Raw genomic sequence first — 27,963 nt, forward strand, 5'->3', positions numbered from 1 at the left:
ATTTCAACTATATTTGTTTTATGAATATTATTATTAGATATAAGAACAATCGGCTGCTCGAAAATTTTTTATAAATATCTTAGAAACTAAGATCGAATGATAGCATATATAAAAATTATTCAAAATTATGATTTTAATAATTTATTTCAAGATTACTGAAATCAGTAAGAAATCTCTTTTTTTTTTCTTGGATAATTAAAAATTTGAGACAGTTTTATTTCCGTCACATCACCATTTTGTTCTATCTCTACGTCTTGTTTCTCTTGACAATAGTTTACAATTTAATAAATGAACCTCGATCAATTTTCATATATTAATTCTTGTGTTTATTTTAGAAACTAAAGATGTAGCCATGAATATATCCACAGTTTATATAAATAGATTTTGCTCAAAATATCGTTGAAATATATATTTCAAAATAATTGAAATCATGAGGTAAAAGTAGTTTATTTTGTAAATAATTATTTCCATTATATATATGTATATAAATATATACATTTATTAGCACTTTATAGTAAAATAGCAGTGAAAATAGTATTGTTATAAAAGAAAAAAATTTCTTAGAATCTATAGAATTTATTTTTCTATATATATTCTATATAATTAAATTTTTTTTCGTTATATCTAAATATTTTTGAAATATTAAGTAATATAATAATATTTATTAAATAAAATTATATATTATTAAATAAAATTATAAATAATAGGAAATTATATATCTTACATATAATTTTATTACATAAAATTATACCGTTATAATACGGATATGTAAAATATACAGTCATATTATGATCCGTAAAGGAGAATTGCGAAGGCGTAAGTCCGGTCTGCTCTCCCAAGTACGGATACGTAGATTTTCTTACGTAGGCTTTTGACTGTGATTCAACTTCAACTTGGTTGCGGTGGATCAGTCAGCAATTGTGATTAGACTTGGAAGGATTATATGCTATATCTTTACAAAGTAAAAACAATTTTATTTCTAATATTTTTTTGATATTTATCTATCATAATTTCAATTGAAAATGAAAATACTATTGTTATTTTTTCTTGTGGTAAGTATTTTTTATTATTTTTATTTTTTATAGATTTTTATTTATTTCTATATTAAAATATAAAACTAAAAGATACATAAAAGAATATTATAAAAATTTAAATATATATCTTTATATATTTATTTGAATAGTTTTTAATTATTATTTTTATTTAGACAATAAAATTTTGTGTTTTAACTTAAAAATATTTCAATTTATAAATAAAATATTTTTAATAAAATTATTTTTTTGATATTATATTTTGATAAAACATTGGTACAATATATTTATTATATCCGAATTATAATATATGTATAATATATATGTATTATATATATAATTTTATTTATATTTTATGTATAATTATTACTCATACAATTATATAAATAATAACACAATATATAAATAATTATATATTTTATAATTATATAAATATATAATATAAAAATAGTATAATATAATATAATATTTTATTAATAGTATAATATAATATATATTTTATTAGTTGAACTTAGTAAAAAAAAATTTAATTATGTAGAATATTCTTATAAACAAAAAAATTCTGATTAGAATGTTAATTATTTTAAATCTTATAAGAAAATTATTTAATCATCTTTTCGCAACAATCTCTTTTTAAATTGTTAGTAAGCAAATAATTTTTCTGTATTCAATTTCTAATAAGAATTTTCATAATTTTAATTAACATGGTAATTTTTAATGTATGTATATTTATGTAATAATGCTTTTTAATTTTATATTTGAAATATAGTTTCCTTTATATTCTTAAACAAAATTTTTAATCAAATAAAACGATTAAAAATATATAAAAGAAAAAAAATAAATTTTTCGAAGAATTATTTAATTTTTAGTATTTTTATTTATATAATAGATAATTTTTATTATAATATTGTGATTCTATGAAAAGAAAAAATTGATTTTTATATAGTAAATTATATTATTTTATAACACATTGTATGTTTTTGAAAATTTCTATTTAATATAGAAAGTTTATTTGAAATATTTTTAATTATTATTAAAAATAGTTCATAAAATATTTGCATATAAAAACTCAAATAATATAGCCGTTATTAATTAAAATTTTTATATAATTTTCTCTTAACAATATATCTATGCAATTTTCAGATATTTATTTTTTTCATTATATACAAAGTGATTCTTGCAACAAACTATATATCTGAATCAAAATCGAGGTTAAAAAAAATCGCAATACTTATCAAGGTCTATAATACGACACATTGCAAATGCGTATAAAGCAATTGCAAATACATTTTTCTATATAAATTAATTTAAATATTTTACTATTTCATTTTTAATTTTCTTACATTTTCCTTCTTATTGAAAAGAACTTGTTGAAAAGAACTTATAATATATATATAATTAAAATAGTTAATATATAATTAAAGTAATTGAATTTTCAAACAAATAATAAAATTAGGGATACAATAATAAAATTAGGGATACAATCAAATATAAAATGATATAAACAATAATTATAACATAACATTTTATATAAAGAAAGATATTTCAAGTAATGTATTATAAAATTTATTATAAAATTTTAATTAATAATTAACTGTCATATATATAAAAAGTATTAATTTATTCCGACATTTTTGAGGAATAAAATCTAGAAATTAAAATAATAATAATAATAAAAATAATAATAAAAATTGATATACAAAAATAATTGATTTATTAAATATATAATAGTTTATTTATTAAATACGATAAATTTATTTATTAAATTAAATTTTCATTAGATGAAGTAAAAATAAAAACATGATAGTATGATAAAAATGGAATTGCCTCATTTTTGCTTGCAATTTGTAAACTTAAATTGATTATAACTTAAAAATAAATCTTAATTGATATTTTTTTATATCAACTTTTATGTTTGTTTCAATCTTTAAAATCAATCTTTCATGAATATTAATAACATGTACATACAAAAAAGTTCACTAATTTAAAATCAATCAAATTTATAAAATTTTTTATAAATATTATATATTTTTTTAAAAATACTGTATAACATTCATTATATAATATTTTATATTGTCAGATGTATTTAATCTCCAACTTATAAATATTTTACAACTTGTAATATCATATTCAATAATTGTTATTAATTTTTATTATCATGCATTTTAAGAATATTGTTATAGCCTTTTTCAAAATTATTTCCCAATATAATAAATTATATAATTTAACCAAACATAGTTCGAAATGAAATGTTTTATAAAATATAAATATCTAACAAAATTTTAGTAACAATTAGTTTGTTTTTATTATGTATTTTATGTATTTATTATGTATTTATTATGTATTATTAGTATGTATTTTATATTTAAGTAAGCATATTTATTAACTATAAAATAAAAAATTCATAAAAAATATACATTAAAAAATTCATAAAAAATATACATTAAAAATGATAACAAATAAAATTATTAAATAAAATAAAATTCTAAAGAAATATATATTATGTCTCGAAATATGAATAATAATGAATAAAAAAAATTTTATATATTTTATTTTCATTTCTTGTCAAATAAAAAAATTTATATATAAATTTTTAAATATAAAGAAATATAAAGAATATAAAGAAATTTCTTGTATATTTTAAGAATTAAAGACATAATGTAGTATATAATATATATATATATATATATAATTATATGCTATTTTTCAGTCTGAAGATAAAAAAAAATAAATTCATTTCAGAAAATATAGAATTTAAAATATAATATATTTATTATAGAATTATAAAATGTTTAATATATGTTTAAATTGCTCGTAAAAGAACATAATAAAAAATATTAAAATTTTAAATGCCAATTTAATGCCATATTAATCTTTTTGCTTATTTTTTGAATTTATAAAAATATTTGATTCTTTGAATATTATTCCATAAACAAATAAATATGCTATAAAAAAATGGTTTAAAATATATGATTTCAAAAAGACAGATAAAATTAAATTTGTAATGATAAGCATTATATTAAATTATTTATTTTATATCATATGTTTCTGGTATATATAAATGTAAGTACAATTGTAAAGTATTATAAAATAATATGTATTATTGAATAATATTAATTTTTTTTTAATTCATCATAATCTAGTCTTAAAATAAAGAAAAAAAATATGTAGTTCTAATTTTAATAAGTTACTTTTTTTATATAATTGCATATCATAGCCTAAAAAAAAATGCATCAAATTACACTATTCTATATATATATATATATATATATATATATATATATATAGATATAGATCTTATATTGATTTTATTTTATGTTACATGTTTCACAGATTATTAATGTTTATTCTTTTTTGATAATATATAAATATATTATATATTTTATATATAGGTTATTATTATTAAACTATTTTAAATTAACATTAATATAAAAAAAAATTAAAAAAAAATTTTCTAATATTTCTATAAAATAAATAAATTGAAAATAGTACTAGGGAATATTTGAGAATGAAAACATAAAATTTATCAAGAAAATATTAAAATGGAAAATATATACAATACGATTATATTTTAACAAGATTAATTGTGAGATTATATTTCTGATTTTATCTATTTCCTGGTAATTGTTTGTTTTTGTTCTTGTAATACATCGAAGGAAAAGAATACTGGTCTTTGTATACTCTGTGAAATATTTGTTCTAAATACTTGTTTTTATAAGATAATAAAAATCATTGAAATAAATATGAATTACTTATAATATAACAATAAGATATTAGTATCAAATGAAAATTATATAAATTAAATGTTCATTTTAGTAAACTTATTTTATTTAAACTTTATTTATATTCAATATATAACTTATTAAATAATTTTGTTATATTTTTTTACCAAAAAAAAATAACAAATGAGCAAAAGAGAGATAAGATAAAAGAGAGATTTTCATAAAATCTTATAATTATTTTATAAAAATATTATTTTTATAAAATAATATCAATTTTTTTTTATTATATAAAGTATATATATTAATTTTTTAAAACTTGATAAACTTTTAAAATTTTTGAAAATTGTTATATAAGAATTATTTATTCAAATTTTACTGTTATTAAATGTTTTTATTAATGAAAATTATTAATATATTATAAATTTATAAAATAATAAATATAATAATAAAATAAATTATAAATTTAAAATTTATGTGAAATATTATTTGAAATATTAAAAAAAATATAAGGACAAAATATTTTCCCTAGAAAAAATTATAAAATATTATATTTTTAAATAAAATATATGAATATTTTTAAATTTTTCTTTAAATGTTATTATTTAATTTATACTGATGAAATTTTAAGTAAAATTAATAATAGAAATAAATAAAATTTAATAAATCGAAAATTAATTAAAATATTCTACTTTCTCTTAACATTAATAGTAAAAAGCAATATAATAACAAAAACTCGAATGAAAAAAGAGAAAATTTGAATAAACATTAACACGATATATGTAAAAAAGTTTCACTGACAAACATGATGCTTGATATATACGCACACAATCACATCAATTAATCGTATACAAGACTCAACTCGTAAAAGTGAAAGCGATATAAACGAAGGAGAAAATATGACCGTGAAACTGGACCAATTGATGCTATAAAAAGATAAAATGGATTTTCGTAAATATATAATTCGATCTTCATTTTCTGAAATTTAATACATGAAAAAAATTTAATATTGCATATTAATGCAAAAATTCAAATCTTTAGTTTTATTGAAATAAATAATAATTTACTTTTTGAATTTTTTCATTATTAAATTTCTTTCTTATTATATTATATAAATATAAATATATATATAATAAAATATTTATATAATAATTATATATTTAAATTAAATATTTAATTTTAATAAAAATATGAAATAAAAATAATATAAATATAAAATAAATATTAAATAAAATGTTTATAAATAATGAAATAGATAAAAATATTTTATATTATTATATTATATATATTAAATATTAGATATATATTAACAACATTAGTGGAATCAGAATTTTATTAATTTTGTAATTATTTTAAAATTCATAAAATTTGTATGAAAATATAATTATAATAAATATAATATATAAATATAATATTAAAGTGTTGAAAAAGTATATATTTAAATAAATACTATGTATGTATGTATTTATTAATTGACAATTAATGACGTGACGCGCGTCATGTTTGTGTAATCATCAATCATTATTCAATAGCAATTTGAACTTCCTGTACAAGAATATTTATACATAGATAATTTCTCATCTGACCCTGATCAAACTATATAATACTATTAAAATGCTCATATAATGACATCTTAATATACATAATCAAATCATTGAATATTATTACATTATTATACACAATATTATATATTGTTTATTATTATTATATTATTATATATGTTATATTAATTATTATATTATTTATATTTTTTATTTTTATTAAATAATATTATAAAATTATAGTGATATTTTTTACTTTAATATAAATAATTATTATAAATATACTTTATTATAATACTTTATTATAATTACTTTATAAATATATAAATATATAAAGTTTTATATAAATATTTAATATTTATAATGATAATAAAGCTATAGAATTTAAAATACAATACATAATACTTATAATACATTGCAAATATATATATATATATATATATATATATAAGAGAATATTCTTTTCGACTTATATGTATTTATTGTAATAATTTAAATCATAGTATGACAGAATATGTAAAATTTGTAAAATATAATATATAATATATAATCTTTAATTATATAAATAACTTTTTTATCGAAAAAATAATTTAAAATTTTATTAAATTTCTTTTTTTATACTAAGAAAAGTATTAGAAAGAATCCTTTTTTTTTTTTAAGGAAAGAATTACGAAACTATTGATTAAAAACAGAAAGGTAAATATGTGTAAATAATTCATCAATATTTCAAAAATATAAATAAATATATTTTGCAATAATTACATAATTGGTATATGAATATCACCATATTAGCTATATATTTTTTAATCTAAAATTAAAGATACAAATTATAAAATAGGTTAATTATAAAAATAATTTATAAAAATCTAAAATTATAATTTAATTATTTTTTAAAATTAATTATAATTAATTTAAGAACGAAAAGTAAATGAGTTATATTGATATTTAAATATATTATAAAAACATCTGTTTCTCTTTCTTAGTTTACATCAGATACAAAAATAGAAAAATATTCATTATCTTAAATAGAAAACTAGGTGAAACTGATTTTATGCGTGACAAACAATGTCAGTTCCTTGAAAAAGTAGAAGAACGTTTGTAAAGAAAAGAGTGGAGATCTATAGAGAATGGTTGGCGATAGCTTTGAAAATCATCATATCGTGTCAGTCCCTGTATTGCGTTTGCTCTGTTCACTTCGTTCATATTCGTGCGAGTGATTCACTATAATATATATCGTTTATTTCTTTGTTTTTTATTCACTTTCATTTTTATTTATTAGTGAATAAAATTGAAAAAAATGAAGAATATATATATTAAAATATCATTTTTGTTTTAACTTTTCCTTTATTTTAACTTTACTTTATTAGAAAATTAAATATACTTTTTGTTTTTTAGTTACAAAGAATAAATTTCTCTTAATACGTTTAAAATAAATTCTGACTTCTTGTTTTGTCGCATTCTTCATATGATTTGTATAAAAATAAAAGTGCGTAATTAATATCTTTAGTCATTTAATCCTGAAAATTAGTTTAATCATTAATTTAATTTATTTTTAAAAAAATATCATTGAAAGATATACTATATATAATTTTATATATGATTTCAATAAAGAAAAATAGAATGAAAAAGAATGAAATAATAGTAGGGTGATATAATTCTACTTCAATTTTACAATTATTATAATAATTATGTTTTCGTGGATATTAAACTATTTGAATTTATTAACGGTAAGCTATATAGTTTTATATTTAATTATAATAGGCCACATTAATATGTAATATATTAACATATTATTTTTAAGATATTAATATATATGATAAGAAACATGTGAGATATTTTAGAAATCAATTATAGATATTGAAAAAAAAAAAAAGAAATTTATATGCAAAAATATCTATTACGGCTTATTTTTGAAGTTATAAGCAATTAAATCTTAATCGATATCACAATATTATATTATTATATCGCTTGTTGTTGTTATATTTCTTACCAAATTTTTCAACGAAATTTTAAACAGGATATACTAATATCATTTTGAATGCTTGAAATAAAAAAAAATAATTATATATAATTGTTTTTATAATAATGTATATATCTTAATTAATACAATTGTATATATATAAATATAAATTATATATAAATATAAAAATATATATAAATATATCTTCTTTAAACTTTTTAATTAGAACAAGTGATGATCATGATATTGTGATGCATAGTTGATTAATTGGTTCGTTTTATCTTCATATTATTTTATCTTTATTATTTTCATTTTATTTTTAATGTAAAATTAAATTTTAATAAACTTAAACCTAAAAAAAAACTTTAAAAAAACTTAAAAGAAAAGTTTTAACAGAAAAATTTTTACATGTCAATTTTTGTATTTATTTTGATATAGAATCGAGAATTAATTTTCTGACGTGTTTTACATATTTCTTAATATCCTGTATAACATAATATAACATGTCCAAAAAATAAATTATAATTTGATATTATTTTTAATTTTATTTGTTCATCATATTCATATTTTTATATGTATATTCTTATTAATTCTGTATATTAAGGAATTACATTAAACTATATTAAAACTATAAGAAATTTATAATTTTCCTATGATAATCAATTTAATACAATTTAAATAAACTTTTTTCATTGATAAATTTCAATAATAGTATTTAAAACAGAACTAAGTAGAATTATATTAAATGACAGAATTTTCTTATAAAGCATATTGAATGAATTCAATATTGTCAAAATTTATTACCTATATTTAATATTTATCGTATATAATTAATATAAAAATGAAATAAAAGATTATATTTCGAAATTATATAGAAAAGGATTGAATGATATTACGAAAATTTACTTTTCAATTTTAGTTTACTTTTTATATAAATATAATAATATAAAAATTAAATATAAAAATTCTAATGTATTTTTTTTTTAAATCACAATTCTTAATGCACTAATCAATTCAAGTCATTATTTTAATATTAAACAATTTATATTAAAAAATTGTTAAAAAATATATTAAACTTAATTTAATATAGAAAACAGAGACATATAAAAGATATAAACATACAAATAATGTTATTTTTTTCTTAAAATTTTAATAATCATATTAAACAATTATACAATTATTATATTATACAATTATTTTTTTTTTAAATTATAATATTTAATTCCAATATTTATTTATGATAAATATCTCTTAGTTTTCATAAGTAAATATTAAAATTTTATGTATTATTATTATATTTTAAATATTTCTTAGTATATTAAAATATTCTTAATATTGGAATATTACTTTAATTTTTGTTTAATATGTTTAAAATATAAAAATATTAGAATTTTTTTTCTATATTATAAATATGCATTAAAAACGTATAAAAGTTTGTCTATAACATCGAGAAATAAAATAAAGCTTTATTGAAAGTAATTATAATTTAAAAACTTATATTTATATTTATAAAAATTCGTTTAAAAATAAACAAAAAATATTATATAAAATTTAATAAAAGTTATAAGCAAATGTTTTTAAATGTGTATTAAATAAAGAAAAAAGCAAATCAATAATATAGAGTTAGAACTATCTTATAGAGCTCTATTATCTTTTCTTTGTCTAACTTTGTTTAACAAATTTACATTATTCATAACTTAATAAATAATATGAATTTCTTGAGCTTAAAATGACAATCAATTTTATATTTATTTCGACTTTTAGAATCAAAATATAATATATTTTATGAATATAGTATAATGTAACAATCTATAATATATAATATGTATAATATATATATATATGTGTTAATAAATTATTGATAATGTTAAATATATTAACAATCTTTATAGTATATATATTTCACTACAAATGTTTTAGATTTTTTATATAATTTAATTTAATTTTCTATTATAATCAAATTCTAATTAATAATAATAATAAATATTACATTATTTTATAAATAATAGGAATAAAAATTTTACTTTGTACATGTTACAAAAGAATTTACGCGCTATTTCTACGATAAAATGCTATTGATTAAAACATACGAATAATTAATACAACGTGTTATGCATGTCAATTTAAAATAGTGAAGGCCGTAATTCAAAATAAGAAATGAAAGAACTCATGATGAATATTAATGCTAATAATAAATAAGATTATTGTTGTCATATACATCTAAATACTGAAGTAAAATTATTTCAATTAGATATGATATTATATGGAATAATAAAAAAGAAACTAGAAAAATTATTAGTAAATATAAAGAAATAATTAACATGTAATAAAATAATTTATAATAATAGATAGTAAATAATCAGATTTATAAAATATAATATTATTTATAAAATAATATTTATATTTATAAAATTCAAAATAAAATATTCAATTAAATATTGTTGATATTCAATTAAAATAGCTGTATTATATTTTTCTGATAACAAAAATTGAGAATGAAAGTGGCATAAAAAAAATTTTGTTATACAAGTAATTAAATTAAATGTATAATTTATATAGCAATACAGTTTGACTGAAAAGTGCAATCGTTGTATTTAAATTAATTATAATTATAATTAATTAAATTAATTTAAATTTAATGTATTTAATTTAATAATAATATTTTCTTGTATTATAAAAAATTTTTTTTTTATTGAGGAATATAAAAAGTTATTATTTTAAATAATTTCTTTTTATGATAATATCTAATAATAAATCATTTTTTAAAATTACTACTAAAGTATCGTCTGTTCAATCTCTGCCCATCATAGCATTTTTATTGTTACCTTTCTCTTGCTTCCGTTGTCCTCAATATTGAAGATCTCATTATTCTTTGCAATAGTAAGTCTTCTTTAGTTATTAATAATGCAATATTAAAACCAAATACTAAAGAATTTTTTAATAAAATTTTTCTATTAAAAAATTAAAATATAAAAGTGCAATTAAGCTAAAATTAGCATAAATAATAAAATATTCAGTAATATTTTTATTTCATATTTGTATGTTTTCATATTAATATCATGTTTATATCAAAAATATAATAAATTATTTAATTTTTTTCACATATACACATTTTATTATACATATTTTAATAATATTTTATAATTTTATAATAATAGAAATAAATTCTTTTTTAATCTTAAAAAATATAATATGATATATTATATATTACAGTGCCAACTTATACAACTAATTTATTATAATCATTTTAAGATTTATTTGATAAAAAAAGAATTTCTGATAAAAATAATTGACTGATTATATAGAAGATAAAAAATTGTCATCAAATTCAATTAATTAGTTAGAAACAATTAGTTAGAAACAATTATGATATTTGTATTTATCATAAACTATATGTAAATTTAATATTATATTATATATTTATATTATGTTTCTTACAAACAATTATTTGTAAAAACAACATGGAATTTATTTGAAAAATTTATGAAGTATTATCTGTCATTTGTTTACATTTATTATTTTTTTCTGATATATTAAAGTTATTAGAATCATCAATATATGGACATATTTTCAATACAATCATTTCAACATTATTATTATTAATTAATTATCATTATCATTATTATCATTATTATTATTAAATCTATTTCATTTTCAAATTCGATGAATTTAAATATGCTCTATCTAGATTTCTTTCGCAAATTTCAACATTTCTTTTTTTTGAAAATTCATCTTTTTGAAAGAAGTTTTTAACGATTTTTTCTTCCAAGAAACCTACTTCCAAGACATTATTAACAAATCTAATTCATTAAAAAAAAAAATCTTTTTTGCAAATAATAGATTAATTTTAAATTTCATCAAGTTTAACTTTTTTGATATGATACAAATTTTTTTTGATATTCAATGAAATTTATTTTTGAAATAAATATTTACAAAAAATTACCTTCCATTTTAATGATTTTTTTAATATAATATCAAAATTATTTGAATAATATTGAAAAAGCAAGTCGCCGTTCATTAAAAAGCTATGAACCAAAAAAATTTAGATTTAAATTTTCCAAGCATCATTTAATATAATATATAGCTATTTGTTTAGTTTTCTTATTAAAATCTATGCTATATTAACATTTCGATATATGAATTTATATTCATATATAACTCTGACGGAATTGACTTCAATGATAACTTGTAAAAAAAAACTTATAATTTATACTCAATAAATCCTTGTTTCCTATTAAGTGTATAAAAAAATAAAATGTATTATAGCGTAATTCTGTACCAAAATCAATAAAAATCTGTAAATATAAATGTGCAAAAATGACCTTAACCTTAAAATCAACATCAAATTTTTTTGTTATTGTATAGTATTCTTCATAAGAATAAAAAAATCTCAAAGAAATCATGGATTAATTGTTCTTTTGATGAAAAATTAAATTTTTTATTTTAAATAAATTATATTTTTAATAAATTTTTATCTTATTCATTTTTTTATAATTTTTTACATTTTTTAATTAATTGCAAGAAAAATAGCATTTATTGTGAAACGTAAATATTTTAAATCTATCCAAAAATATATCTCATATTATAAGTTAGTTATGTAGTTAGCTGTCGTAGCGCAGAAATTTCTAAGAGAGCTTTCATATGTAAACATAATGTGTATTTAGATAAGATTCATAATATTTCAAGTATAATAAGTCCGTTATATACAAGCATTTCGTTAAGGTTAAAATTAAACCTGATATATTGATTTTTAATTAGTTATACCAAATCGAAATAAGAGTAAGCTTCTCATAAATCCTGACACACACACAGTTATTTGAAAAGAAATAAAAAAATAATAATTTCACAAGAATATCAACACAGCAAAAAGAACTAAATAAAAAAAATACAAATTCCAAAAATAAAAGCTCCAAACTCGAATTATGTAATATAAAACAAAAAATAACTCCGATATTAAAGAGATTCATGTTATTGAAATATTAAATGATTGTGAAATATCTAAAACTTCTATATCTATAAAAACTTCACTATCATCGATATTTCTAGAAGATATATTGGATGTACAAACTATAACGAAAGCATTGAAAACATTAATAAAAATGAATATAGCTCAAACAATAAAATGAAAATTCTTTCTAAAAATATAGAGGCATCCAAAAAGTTATCAGATATTTGAAAATACTAAACACTAAATCTTACGTATCAATTCAAAAGACTATACAATTGTTCTATACAATATACATTACTCAGCAATTTGGATAAATCGAAGAAAGAATTATTGATATTAAAACATGAGATAATAAATATATTTAACATCAAACATAACACATAACGAAGTCTATCAATCATTGTCACTATTCTTTATTGATTTACAACAGAAACATAATAATAAAAAAATATACCAAATAAAGATGCTAATGAACTACATTATTCAAATCGAGCTGTCCGATAAAAGAAAAATAGTACAATATAAAAAATGTCAACAATATGAATACATAACAATACTGCAATCTTAATTTTCGCTGCGTGAAATACATTTCTATTATTTTTTATATTTCTACTATATAGTGCATGACTGATATAGTGTAGACTGCATGAAATCAATTGATATCCCAGCAAATACGCGCTATGAAGAAGATGATTATTTTGCCGACAATAGAAATCACCTCTATAGTTTATAAGGAACTACAACAATATAAATATCCAAGACAGAAATCCAAAATACTGTCTAATCGATTAATAACATATATAAATATAATACATTAATATTAATCTATGCAAAAATAGTCAAATAATATTCTAAAGAATCATCAATAATGATTGATAAACATAATACTACGAACAATTTCAATATCTTCATACAGACTATAGAAAAACTTTTCAGCAAATTAAAAAAACTAGAGCAAATTCTAATAAGATAAAACAAACAAATCAGCTTGCTAACTCTATTGACAATAATATTAAAAATAACTTATAAAACTATATATATTACTTTATGGAATGCAAACGGATTCATATGTCACAAACATGAGAAATTTTCATCATTTGTCAAAAAATTTAAATTGTATTAGTTATCGAAATTCATTTTAGTAAAAAAAATTACTAAAAATAAGAGAATATGATATAAATATAATACAATATCCGTGCAGCAGAACACATGGTGATATTGCCATAATAATCAAATCTAATATGAAATACCACGTACTTTTAATTTACAATCACGATTATCTGTAATCAATGAACATAATATTATAGAATTAGCATAACTCTATTATTATATCAATAGTATGCTTATCTAAATATACAGTTTCCAAAGAAGATTTTAATATCTTTTTTATAAGCGTAGATAATAAATTTCTAATACAAAGCGATTTCAACAAAAAAAAATGACTTCTGGGATTCGGGAATCATAAATCCAAGAAATAGAGCATTTGTACAAGTTAATAAATAAACTAATACAAAAACTGGAGAATCCATTTACTGAATTACATGAATAAAATACCAAATCTCTCTCTCATTATTAATTGTCGAAATTAATTATTGATATTGATATTGTCAAAAGTCTCTCTTCATTATATACAAAATATATTCTAATACTGATTTTTCGTTCAACTATCATTGTAATTCTAATATATCTAATAGTTGAGACACATCACAGACTTTTCATAATAAATACATAAACTGAATAATAATATACTTTTCCGTCACATTATCAATGTCTCAATTAAAATATTCTTTACTAAAAACAGTAAAGGAAACAATGGATTATCTAACAAGTCATATCATAAAAGTAGTTAAATCTGCAACTCCTGCAACAGTTTCATTATTCCTGTTTCATTATCCAGAATTCATTATAAAACAGATTGCTGAAAAGAAAAAATATTATATGGTTTTTTCTAATAATAAAAGATTATTGAATAGAGTAATCAGGAAACTCACTTGATTATTAGCATAAAAATGAATCCTTCGGCGAATATTTAAATAACCTGACACTAACTAAAGAAACTAATTACTTCCTCTGAAAAATATTCAAAAGAATCATAAAATCACAAATAAAAATTTGGAACCAGAATGCTAGATTAGGAATTCTCAAGAAAAAACAGATTCAGTACTTTTTTACTAAAATATTTAAATTCTTTCTCACAAATTCTCAAATAACAAAATCTGAAATTCAAGAGTACTTGCAAGTTCTCTATCAGTTTTCCTGTCACATCACATTTGAAGAAATCAAACTAATATATAAGTTTGTACATATAAATACAACAACAATTTAATGTAACCACTATAAGTTACTTCACATGCCACAATACAATGTTAACAAATTTATTTATAATTCCATGAGAGGAATTAATCGTAAATACTTTAAATCAAAAAAAAAAAAAAAGTAAAGCACGATGCACCAGATAATATCAAGAAAAATCCAAAAATTCATAGTATCAATAGACCATGACGGTATCTTTTTCTGTTTACAAATAATGGAGCGAAAATGCGTCGAAGAAAAGAAAAATTAAATACATTCGAAAAGATCATTTTCAATAATTACTTTCAATTCGTTTCATACATATGTTTAGTATTTTATTTCCCATTCGATGATTTCTTTATTTGTATTTTCGACAAAACTTTTTATAGTTTTTCTTTTTTTTCTTTCTCACTTATTTAAATAATACCTGGACTCGCATTTCTAAAAGTTTCTATATATGTATTACTTATATTAATACATGTATCAAACAATAAATTTAAATTAATAGCTCATAAAATATCAAAAAAAAAAAAAAGAAAAAGAAAGAAAGAAAAATATAAGATATATAATAGCAGATCATATCATTATTTATATAAAAAAAAAATTGCTATTTTTTTTCTTGCAATTGACTGAAGAATGTAAATATTATAAATAAAATGAATTCGAAAAATAATGGAACTTTTTTCAAAAGAAATACTTGAATTATAACTCAACGGTATCTTTGAAACCCAGAATGATATAATGCAATAAAAAAAAAATTGATTTTCGTTTTTATGTCAAAGATATTTTTGCATATTTTTATTTACACATCTTCTTTTTGACTATATTATATATTTTTAAAATGACCCATATATAATATATTAACAATATATATTAACAATGATATTACTAATAATTTAACAATAATAGTGAAATTAAAAAATTATATACGAATTTTAATAATAGTATTCTTATTGAAAGACAAAGAACACGCGAAAATAAAACATTTTCTTATTCATGTTTTTCTTATCTTGAATGTAAATGAATAAATTCTATAAATTTTAGATTTTATATATATATATATATATATGCTATAAATATTTACAGAATGTTTTATCGAAATCTTTTTCTAGAAATTAATAAGTTATATTAAAAGTTATATACTTCTATTTATATATTCTAAAGAATAATTCTAAAGAATGAAATTAATTTTCACATGTATACCATACTTTTATATATTCTGAATTTTATTTTCATTATATCAATAATTCATTTTATTAGGCTTTTAACAAAACAAAAACAATATATTTATACAAGATAGTGAAATTTCAAAAAAGTGAAATAGATTTAGATATACCTTGTGTATTTAGTATTCGGGCATATTTGCTACAAAATGTATATATATATATATATAAAAATCCACATTCTATGAATGGAATTTTCATTATCGGTATTTAAGTAGAGATTCTCTGTTGTTTTTTATTATAGATAGATGATATTGTTTTTTTAACAATACGATTATAAAAACCTATATAGAAACAGCAATAAAGTGAAAGCATTCAGCTGGCAATAAAATGTCGCGAAAATCTTTAACGAAAAAATATACAAATGGCTATTTTTGAATTTTAATGGAGTATAATATACAATATATATAAATAGAAAATGTACAATATATTTGTAAATATAAATGTATAATATAACTGTATATAATATATTTATATCACTTTAAAAAAGAAAAATTTTATCATTTTTAATTACATTTATACATATTAAAATCTATATATTACTTAACAAATCTAATTTTTAATTTATTATTAATAAAAACTTATTTTAAAAAAATTACAAATTTCACAATATTCAGAATTGTAAGATGATTACACATTATTTTAATTATATAATTATATAATTATATAATACTTAAATTAATTTGAATTCTATAAATCATTGAAAATAGGTAAATTGAATTGATTCATCGTTAAATCAATTGACAAATTTTGTCTATCTCATACTAATATTTCTTACTCAATATTTCTCATTCTGATACGAGATTACGAATTTAAAAAAAAGTAATAATCGAAATTCAAAATCACATTTAATCACATATTAATATTATATGTATATTGAAAAGTCTGCATAATACTTTTCTTTTTCCCAAATTAGTTTATATTGGTAATATTTTTATTGTCTGATTTCTTCAAATAAAATTATATTATGATTATTATTTATTATTCTATAATTTAGTTTTATATGAAGATTATTCAATTAAAATTTTATTATAAGCATATATTTGAATATATGTTATTTTATTGAACTTCTTCGAACTTCATTGTTGAAATAATTAACAATTGGATCGAGACTATTAAAAAAATGATAGATAAAAAGAAGATAGTCGAGATCGAATTCTATCTATTAATTGTATAAAACAAAAAACTAATCATCTCTCCAAATCTCTCAAGTTATTAAAACAATATTATTTTATCCTTGTTTCAGTTTATTCTCTAATTACATATCTATATCAAAAATATAAAAAAAAAAATTAATAGATTTCTAATGCATTCAAGGCATTTATGAAAAGAACAATTATAACATATCTTTTGAATGTAAACATTTTTTATGATATTAATGCGTGATATGATAATATATTATTAATATAAATTATCAATTTTACTTAAGTTATTATGGCCTTTAATTAATTTATATTATCATTTATCAAATATATATTATACATATATATAATTATAATATGATTTATAATAATAGTCTCTTTTGTCATTTTGAATATTACTACTAATGATACCAAATTTTTTTTCATCGAATATTAAAATAAACATTTAAAAAAAAATATTTTCAACATTTTTTTTACAGATTTAAATAATCTTCATTTTTATTTTTATCTTACTTACAAATTCATAGGAAGAAGTAAAAATTTTTGGGAATAATATTTTACAAAAAAATTTATTTAATCTAAAAAAAAATCTGATTTTATGAAAGTTTATTAAAATATAATTTTAAAAAGATAAAACTTTCAGTATGTTCTTCATAATATAAATATATTTTTTAAATAAAATTTTTTTTAAATACAATCCTACAATTTTCAAATAAATTTTTAAATAAATTTCCAAATAATGTAAATTTATAGAAGAACTTACAGAAGAAACGATCTTTAGGGATACTAATATAATATATAATAAAAACTTTTATTCCTCGCTAAATAAAAAAGAAAGATTCCACAATTATAAATAATTTTTTCGGTTTTCCTTTTTCTAATTCCGTAATTTCTATTTTTTTATATTTTTATTTTAAACAAATTAATCTTCTATTCACCATTTCATTTTATTTTCTATTTTATGATATAATTATTTTCTCGCTCTTTAGATTTACTATTGTTCACTCACTTTGTTCTATGAATCTGTCTTTTTGTTTTTCTTTTTGCAAATATTTATGTTTAAAATTAATTATTTGTTTCTAAACCTTTTTTGTGTTTCTGTAAATTTATTAATTGTTCATTGTTGTCATAATTGTTATTTAATTACATTTAAAGTGCATTATAAATTATTCATATATAAATATAATTTATATATTATATATAAATATAAATATAATTATATTTATATATAAATATAATTTAATTGTTTTTTAATTTCCTTTTCAAATTTTATTATTTTATTTTATTTGTCTTTTCTGTTTCATTTTCTAATATAATTGAAATAAATTCAATGTATTTTTCTAATATTGATATAAAATAATTTTCGATTTATATGTGTTCAAAATAAATGATATTATTTTATCATTTCAGGCATTTATTTTGTGCTTATCAACCAGTGGATTACAAACAGAGAAAAGTGGTTGGAATTTTGATCCAAATACACAATATCACATTCAAACAGATGAAGGACCTGAAAGATATTTTCGTTTTCAAACATTAAATGGACAATACAGAAAAGAAAAAAGATTAGTTGATGGAACAGTTATTGGTACAGAAGGATGGTTAGATCCTCTTGGATATTTACGACTTAAAGACTATATAGCAGATAACAACGGATTTCGAATTTTAAGGTAAATATATAATTATAATAATATATAATTATAAATAAGTAAATATATAATTATAATAATATATAATTATAAATAAGTAAATATATAATTATAATATTTCAGAAATGTTTTAAAAATTTATGTATTTAACTTAAATATTTTAAAAATATACTATTGAATGTTATTATTTTTTTAAATTTGTATAAAATAGAAATAAAAGAAATAATCATATAAAGAAATAAACAATTTTTTTAAAATATGCAATAATAATAATAAAATATCTTTGTAAATAATATCTTTAAATAACTATCAAAATGAACAATCATGATACATCATTATTTTTGTAAAAAAATCGTTTTATTGAATAAAAAATAAAGAAATAAAAAGTATTTTTTACTTTTTTACCTTATGTGCATTGTAATACAATTACAATTGAATACCTTCAAAAATATTCATTACAAATAATTTTTGAAATGAATATTATAATATAAGTATAAAATATGTATAAATATATATGTATGTATAAGTATAAAATATGATATGAAATATAAAATTAATAATAATAAAAGAAAATGGAATAATTTAAATTTTTGTATAAATTTATATATATATATATATATATAAAGAAGAACAGAATAAAAAATAAAATAGTAGTTGAAATAAAATATTTGATAAACAAAGATACAATAAACATAATTTTATAAAATATTCGTTATCTAATATTTTGCGACATTTACATATTTAAATATAACTTATTATGTGTCTTGATATTGAAGTATTAACTGTACATTTAATTGAGATTTTACTTTTTCATTATTTTCTTCTTTCAAGAAAAAAATAAAAAATATTATATATATTTTTATATATATTTATAAATATTGATAAACTACTGTTATTATTAATAAATAATAAGCTGTGAACTTATGATTGATATTGTGATATTCAAATTATATAAAATTAGAAGTAATTATGTCAGCACAAAAGCTTTAATAATTAAAATAATAAAATTATGAGAATAGATATTATTCCTCAAATATCAATTTCGATTAATTCAACGAATGTTAATAAATATTATAAACTTCTTTTATATGATCCTTAATAAATATTATAAACTTACTTTTTTATAAAATATATTCTAGAAAGATTGATTATAATTGATATAATTGATAATTTTGATATAAAAAAATTGAAAATAATAAATCTGATGTTAATTCTTTTTATTTGAAGACTTTTTGTTATTCGAAGACAGCAATTTAAACATATTTCTTATAAATAATGACAAATGACAAATGAATCGCTTTAAATTCAATTATATAGCATTAGACCAATTACAAATCTTTCTATTTACGCAATACTTTTTTACGTGAGTTTCTTTTTATAGATAATAATTCCGCGGTTTCAATTTATGCAGTCTCATTTTACATGATCTTTTTTTTTCTTTTTTAATGATTATTTTTGTACGAAAGAATAACTTAACTCAGAGTACTATTAAAAACTGTAGATAGCAAAATTTAATAATTAATGTTAAGTTGCTTCAATAATTTATTTATACAAAACATCAAATAACTGCAAATAACTATGTCTATATAAACAGTTTAAGTTATATGAAAAGCGAATCAACTATAAACTACGAATAAATATTATGCAAACATTTTAATAAGTAATTAAATTTATTTAAAGTAATGTTATTCGAAATTTTTAACTTTTATTTTCTCAACAAATTAATGCTAAGAATTAATGCTTATTAATATACAATCATTATTTGAATTGACTGCAATTGATAATAGTTGAAATTAATATAATAAAATATTAGATCACTAATTAAGAATTGTATAATTGATAAAATCATTTTTTTAAATCATAAAAATCATCAAAAATTATTTATTTAAGTAATAACTAAAATTATATTATTAAAATGTATACATAAATATAATATATATATAATATATATATAAATATAAATATATATAAATATAAATATATATAAATAATATATATATATTAATTATTAAAAAGTATTAATTAAAATGTTAATTGTTAAAAACATTAAATGTTTTTTATTGAGTGATTGAATTTTATATTCTATTATTCAAAATATATAACTTAAAAAAAAAATTTTTCTTTTTAATTTTGGAAATATTTCAGAAAATATGTATTCAATTCTACATTACGTCTTTTAGTGTGAAATATTATATATATTATTATATAATATATAATATAAATATATATTATATAATATAAAAAAAAGTATAAATATATCAAATATTTTTCGAAAATCTTTCATGTAAGTTTTATTAAAATCAGTATATACATTCAATATATTCCTTTATAAGAAGTGTAACAATTTTTTCACGCAAGAAACTTGAGATCATTTTTGATTCCAAATTTTTTTCGATTTGTAATATTTTTCGGTTAACTTTGATTAATAAAATTCATTTTCAATATTGAATAATTTATAATATTAATATAAAATTTCTTAGTAAACATATGATATCTTGTTTTATTTTGAATTTTTGTTTGAGTAGTTTTTTAGATATAACAAATATTGGAAAATCAAATAATATTTTTTAAAGTAATTTCATAGTATAGAAAAATTCAATAAATGTATTCCATTTTTCATTTAATATATTAATATATATAAATATATATTTAATAATATATATTTAATATATAAATATATATTAATATATATATATATATAAATATATATTTTCCATTTGATAAATTTATTTGGATTATAAGTGATGAATGATATATAATATTTTTTGAATGAACATCGAATTCGTCAATGATCTAGTATGAAAATTTTGAGTAAAATATTAAATATATTAAAAAATTTCTTGGTTTTTTAAATATATGTTTTAATCTTTTCATTCCTTTCAAATTTATTATCGATAAATATCTTCAATTAAAAAAAAATTATGAAAAAAGAAATTATTATGATTTATTGTAAAATATAATATATAATATAAATTATTTAAAATATAATATAATATAATATATTAATATAATATAATATAACATAATAATATAATATATTATTAGTATAGTAATATATATTATATTATAGTAATAATTTATGTGAAATTTAATAAATAATGTTATATTTAATGTAATACTTAATGTAATATTTGTAATAATAATATATTTATATCGTTTATATAATATATTAGAAAAGAGATATTTAACGTTGGAATCTTATGTTACATATTATTTTATATTGAAACTTTATATATTATGTTGTAAATTAAATAATAGATTTAAAATATATACTTTTATTACATAATTTTATTTGTAAAATTTATCAATTACATTCTATTTTTTATGTTTTAATTAGATCAAAAATGGTATATGTGGGTAATAATAGACCTATTTATGATGCAGTAACAGAAGTGAAAAGAGTACCTACTCAAACTGGAATTTTTGTAAAACCAAGACGTCCACCAAATCCTTTCAGGTATTATTACTAATTTATTATTATTAATTTATAAAAATATAAATTAAATATTTAAGCAGTAATTTTTGAAGTTTCTGAGTATTTTTGTAACATGAAAAATAGATATAATTCCATTTAATTTTTAATATTATTTTAATAATATTATTATATTAATTAAATAAGTTATTCATATTTATAAAATTTAACAAGTCGAAAAAAACAAATTTGAATTCATCTTTTTATAATTAACAAAGATATAGATAAAGTTAAACGTTATAATTAAATTTAATATGTATTATTATGTCTAAATATTATTGTAAATATTTGAAAAATTTGTGATAAATTTTATTAATTGTGATTAAATTTAAAAATAATTTTCAAAAATGTATGAAATGTAAATATATCCAATTATTGAATATTGGGATATGTAGTATTAAAATATTTATGAATTATGAATTTATATTATAATTAAATAACTTGTTACGATAAATATAATCAATATAATATAATATATAATCAAATATAATTAATTGTATTGAAATAATTAAGTTAAATACATATTTTATAAATTTTACATAATTGAAAGATTTGAATCTAATAAAAATAAAATATAATTTATATAAATATTGCAAATTATGATTTAGCTTAATTATCTTTTCAAATAACTTATTACTTTATTTTCATTTTATATTTTTTACAAAAAATAATAAAACATTATTTTTCGATGTAAATAAAATATATTATTTAATTCAATTAAATTTGTTTCTTAATAAAATAAAGAAATCTATAATTAAAAACCTTATTTATTATTTATTTTTTTGTGAATAATATATTAATATTAATAATTGTTTCTTTTCAGATCAAAAACAGAGCATGTTGTTCCAGTTTTTGATAATGCTATCAATTCTGAATATTATGCCAGTACAACTGCCAAACCTCAAGCTAAATCTCCTACATTTACTTCTAATGATTATTATTACAATATGAATCCAACAAGTTTGTCTTCGGGACTACGCGATTTAAATAATTATTCTCAATCTCAAAATTATAATATTCTTCAACCGAAAATGCCACTTAATCAACCGCATATCCAATTATCAACAATTCATACAAGCAGTACATCACGAAATAATCCAACAGAATTTCCTGAATTTGATGGAACATATAATATTGCTAATGGATTTCAATATTATCTGAAAAGACAATATCACGAAGAAGAACAAGATTCAACTGGAAGTAATATCGGTTCTTTTGGTTATATCGATCCATTTGGTATTAGAAGAGTAATTTATTATAAAACTGACCCGCAAAGTAGTACTTTTTATCATAAAAAAAATAATAAATATGTCGGATTTGCGTCAACTCCTTATGATTTGTCACTGCATAATTTATATAGACGTAATTTAAGATCTGTAAATTAATATACTTTTTCTGAATTCATTTTATGATAAATTTGGAATTTTTGTTTCATATAATTGGATTAATTATTATTTATGACTAAAATTTGTTTTGACATTCTTTTTTTTTTTCACACGTTAATAGTACAAAACGAAAAGAAATTGTAAAAACTTTTATTATAATATACATTAAATAAGATAAATGTTGATAATGCATCTTAATTTTAAAAATATATCAAAGATTTGTTTTTTTTTTTTATGAAACTAAGAAAGGAAGAAATTAACATATCATATATAAATAAATATGATGCAAATTTAATTTGAAATTATTGTAAAAAAAAAATAAAAAAAAAATTGATGATTCGAAAAGAATGAGTTTTCTTGAAGAAGAATATAATCATACTTATGAACAAAATAAATAACAAATTTGAGGCAGTAGAAAAATTCACAAAATTTAAGTTTCTTGTTGCGAAAATTACTTAGGAAAGGTTTTAAACACTATTTTACATAGTTTTGGAAATGCATGATTTTTAAAAATTTATGATAAATTACTATTGAGAAATATAAAAAATGAAACAACTAAATAAATTAATCAATATATATAACTAATAAATAACATATATTGTATTTATAAATAACGACTAAAAAATTTAAATAAAAAATCTAAACTTGAATATTAGCACGCAGATAGTAATACTACTTTGCTTTACAAAAAGTAGCCGTTTGATCTTGTCAACTTTTTCTAATGCCAAATTTCTAATAAAAATTTAAAAAATTCTTTATTTTCTTTTATAAAAAATTAATTATTATTTAATCATAAAATATACATAAATATTTTTCATTTTTTTTATTAAAATTTCTATGTCTTTTATACTTAGTGTTTTTTAGATGCCTTGAAATAATGTAGTTTGTAAAAGAATCTTATATCATATATATTTAGAATTCCAGAATTTCATAATTTATTGACATACAATTTTTTTCCTGATTGAAAATCATTTCTAAAAAAAAAAAAAAAAAAAATAATTTTAATGATATACTATTATTAAACAATTAAGAATAAAGATTTAATAATAAATCATATAAAAATAATATTTTTCTTTATAACTAATTTATATTCATAAAAATATTTAATTATTCAATTCACTTTTCAGAAATATTTAAATATATAAAAATAAAATAAATATATCTATTTACCAATAGTAAATGTAGCATTAAATTACAAGTATGATCAGTTTTTACTTATAAAGAATTGATAGATTTCCGAATTTATTTATTTATTTATTGAAATTCGATATTCTATATGATATACAATTTTGTTACATATATTAAATATATTTATTCAATAGTACATTTTATTTACGTACAATAGATATTTTTAATTTTTACATTACATTGATAACATAATATATATAAAAAAAGACTTTTTGCTTTTTCAATCTTTGAAACTTAATTTGCATTGTTACAAAGGAATTTTAAATAAGAAATTGTAATAACTGCGTGCCATGTTAAATTATTATATATGTTATACATACATATAAGATATTAAATTCGTAAGACACTTTTTCAGAAAATCAATTTTAGAAGTCAAAAATAATACAAAAATAATTAGTATATAAAAATCTTTTGTTTATTTCTTGCTTATTCATTTATAAATAGTTAAAATTTTAACGAGATTAAATGGAAGTGAAATCATTCTATTTCCATTATACTGCTGTCATATATACTGTTTTCATTTTATTTCATCTAATATGAAATTAAGTTTTTTTTATAAATAAATTTCCACGAACATTTTTATATATCAATTTTCAGTATTTGTTTTTATGTTTACAATCAAAGTGTCTCGCGAATATATTAATATTTTATATATATATTAAAAAAATGAATTTAATATTAGTAAATATATAGTTAACCAAAACTAATTTTTTACTATAACTATTTACGACTTTTAAAATTATACTTATTATAATAAAAAATTTCAAATAATTAAAAATAGATATTTATTATCTACAATATAGTATTAGTTCAATTGTATTTTATTATAAACAATGATGAATAAAATTTTTTTTGCTTTTTTTATAAAATTCTGAATTTTATAATTTAATATATTCAAATTCTTATATATATATATATATATATTAATATTTATTTTATAAAAAATTTGAAGACTTATAAATAAATTAGACTTAAAATAGACTTATAAATAATAAATTTACGCAATATTTTATTAATATTAATGTATTATTATTAAAATAAATGAATCCTTATTAAATTATTATTTAAATATTATATTATATTTTAATTTTTATATATTTAAGAATTAAATTATTTAAGAATTAATTATTATAAATTGTTTATATTACAAAATATTCAATAATTCAATTTTTTTTTTTTTACAAATATTCAAATGGAACATTTCAGAATTGAAAATGATTATATATTTATGAACAATAAAAAAAGAAAAATAAGAAGTATTCTATTTATTCTTATAAGATATGAAAAAGTAATAGAAATAGATTGTTTAGCTTTTTTTTTTAATGAACATTTATCAAATAATTGAATTGGATGTGAAAGATTGTATGGTCATCTCGTTCTTCGGATTTTAAATTCATTAGATTCTTATTTTTGACATTTAAAATCTATTATTATAATTTATTGAAAATATTGAAATGTTGGTGTAAACCAGTTCCACATTATACACATGAAAAAACATTATAGCATTTTAACATTATATAAAGCAAAGTATCATAATTCATTATTGTATTATTATTTATTATATATCTACTATTTAAAATCACGTCTATATTATATAGAAAGTTATGTTTTGTTAAAAATTAGAGAAAAAATATAAATATGAAAATTTTTTTTAAATATAATGAATTAAAATAAGATTCAATAATATGAACGTAACTTAATTATTAATTAAACTTGTTTAATTTATATCGCATTTGGACTTATTTTAAAAAATCTAAAAAATTCATTAGTAATATCTTTACAGAAATAAAAGTAAAATTACAGAAATTTTTTTTATTGCGTATTTATTTATTTATTTTTGTCACAGCATTACTATAAAATATTATATTGGATTTCAACCGTTCAAAATATTCTATTTATGGTTATAAAAATATTCAGATACTAATTTTATTTTAATTCCATATATATGTTAATTATAGAAAAAATAAATTCAAATTTATTAATTATTTATTATTATACTTTACAAAACATTATTAATTTCATATAAAAAATAATATTAAAAATTAAATCAAATCATAATTTTATTTACTTTTCTCACAAAAATATTCGGACTTAAAAAACTATTTAAAAAATTTAATAAAACAATTAAAATAGTAATTTTTTATTAAATATTGATTTTGATGTTTTCTATTATATATTAGAATGTCCCATAAGTTTCTTTTTTTTTTTTGATACGACATGAATACACGATATTTGTTTAAGGTTGATTTATCGCATTATATATAAACCGTCTATCACCCTCTTCTATCTCTCAGGAAGCCTCATTTTTCTTTTTTTCCAAAATTGTTGAGGCTTATTTGCAAAATATTCTTCGGGATGCGTTTTTATTTCGCTTACCAATTGGAATCGTTTATCATGGAGAAAATTTTTTAAT

At 17.0% G+C, this 27,963-nt stretch overlaps 1 protein-coding gene across 3 annotated transcripts; it reads left to right on the forward strand.

Annotated features, from left to right (window-relative positions):
• Positions 1-988: 988 nt before the first annotated feature.
• Positions 989-24,442, forward strand: LOC122717603. 3 transcript variants are annotated; one of them, XM_043941827.1, is made up of 5 exons: positions 7,486-7,777; positions 7,903-8,018; positions 19,267-19,526; positions 22,843-22,962; positions 23,801-24,442. In XM_043941827.1, exons 2-5 carry the CDS (start codon positions 7,980-7,982, stop codon positions 24,360-24,362), a joined length of 981 nt encoding a protein of 326 aa, XP_043797762.1. In that variant the 5' UTR covers positions 7,486-7,777; positions 7,903-7,979; the 3' UTR covers positions 24,363-24,442. The 3 variants fall into 3 exon arrangements, with proteins under 3 accessions (XP_043797764.1, XP_043797762.1, XP_043797761.1); XM_043941829.1 differs by lacking the exons at positions 7,486-7,777; positions 7,903-8,018 and adding an exon at positions 989-1,052; XM_043941826.1 differs by having other exon boundaries at positions 7,486-8,018.
• Positions 24,443-27,963: the final 3,521 nt, after the last annotated feature.

Source organism: Apis laboriosa, unplaced genomic scaffold (assembly GCF_014066325.1).
Source record: "Apis laboriosa isolate Shangri-la unplaced genomic scaffold, ASM1406632v1 scaffold53_cov140, whole genome shotgun sequence".
Taxonomy (NCBI): Eukaryota; Metazoa; Arthropoda; class Insecta; order Hymenoptera; family Apidae; genus Apis; species Apis laboriosa.

Excerpts from the sequence above, each read along its gene's own strand:
- LOC122717603 (XM_043941826.1), top strand. The coding sequence starts at position 7,980 with ATGTTTTCGTGGATATTAAACTATTTGAATTTATTAACG. Across the intron at positions 8,019-19,266 it reads ACTATTTGAATTTATTAACG|GCATTTATTTTGTGCTTATC; the intron begins GTAAGCTATATA and ends TTATCATTTCAG. Across the intron at positions 19,527-22,842 it reads AACGGATTTCGAATTTTAAG|ATCAAAAATGGTATATGTGG; the intron begins GTAAATATATAA and ends TGTTTTAATTAG.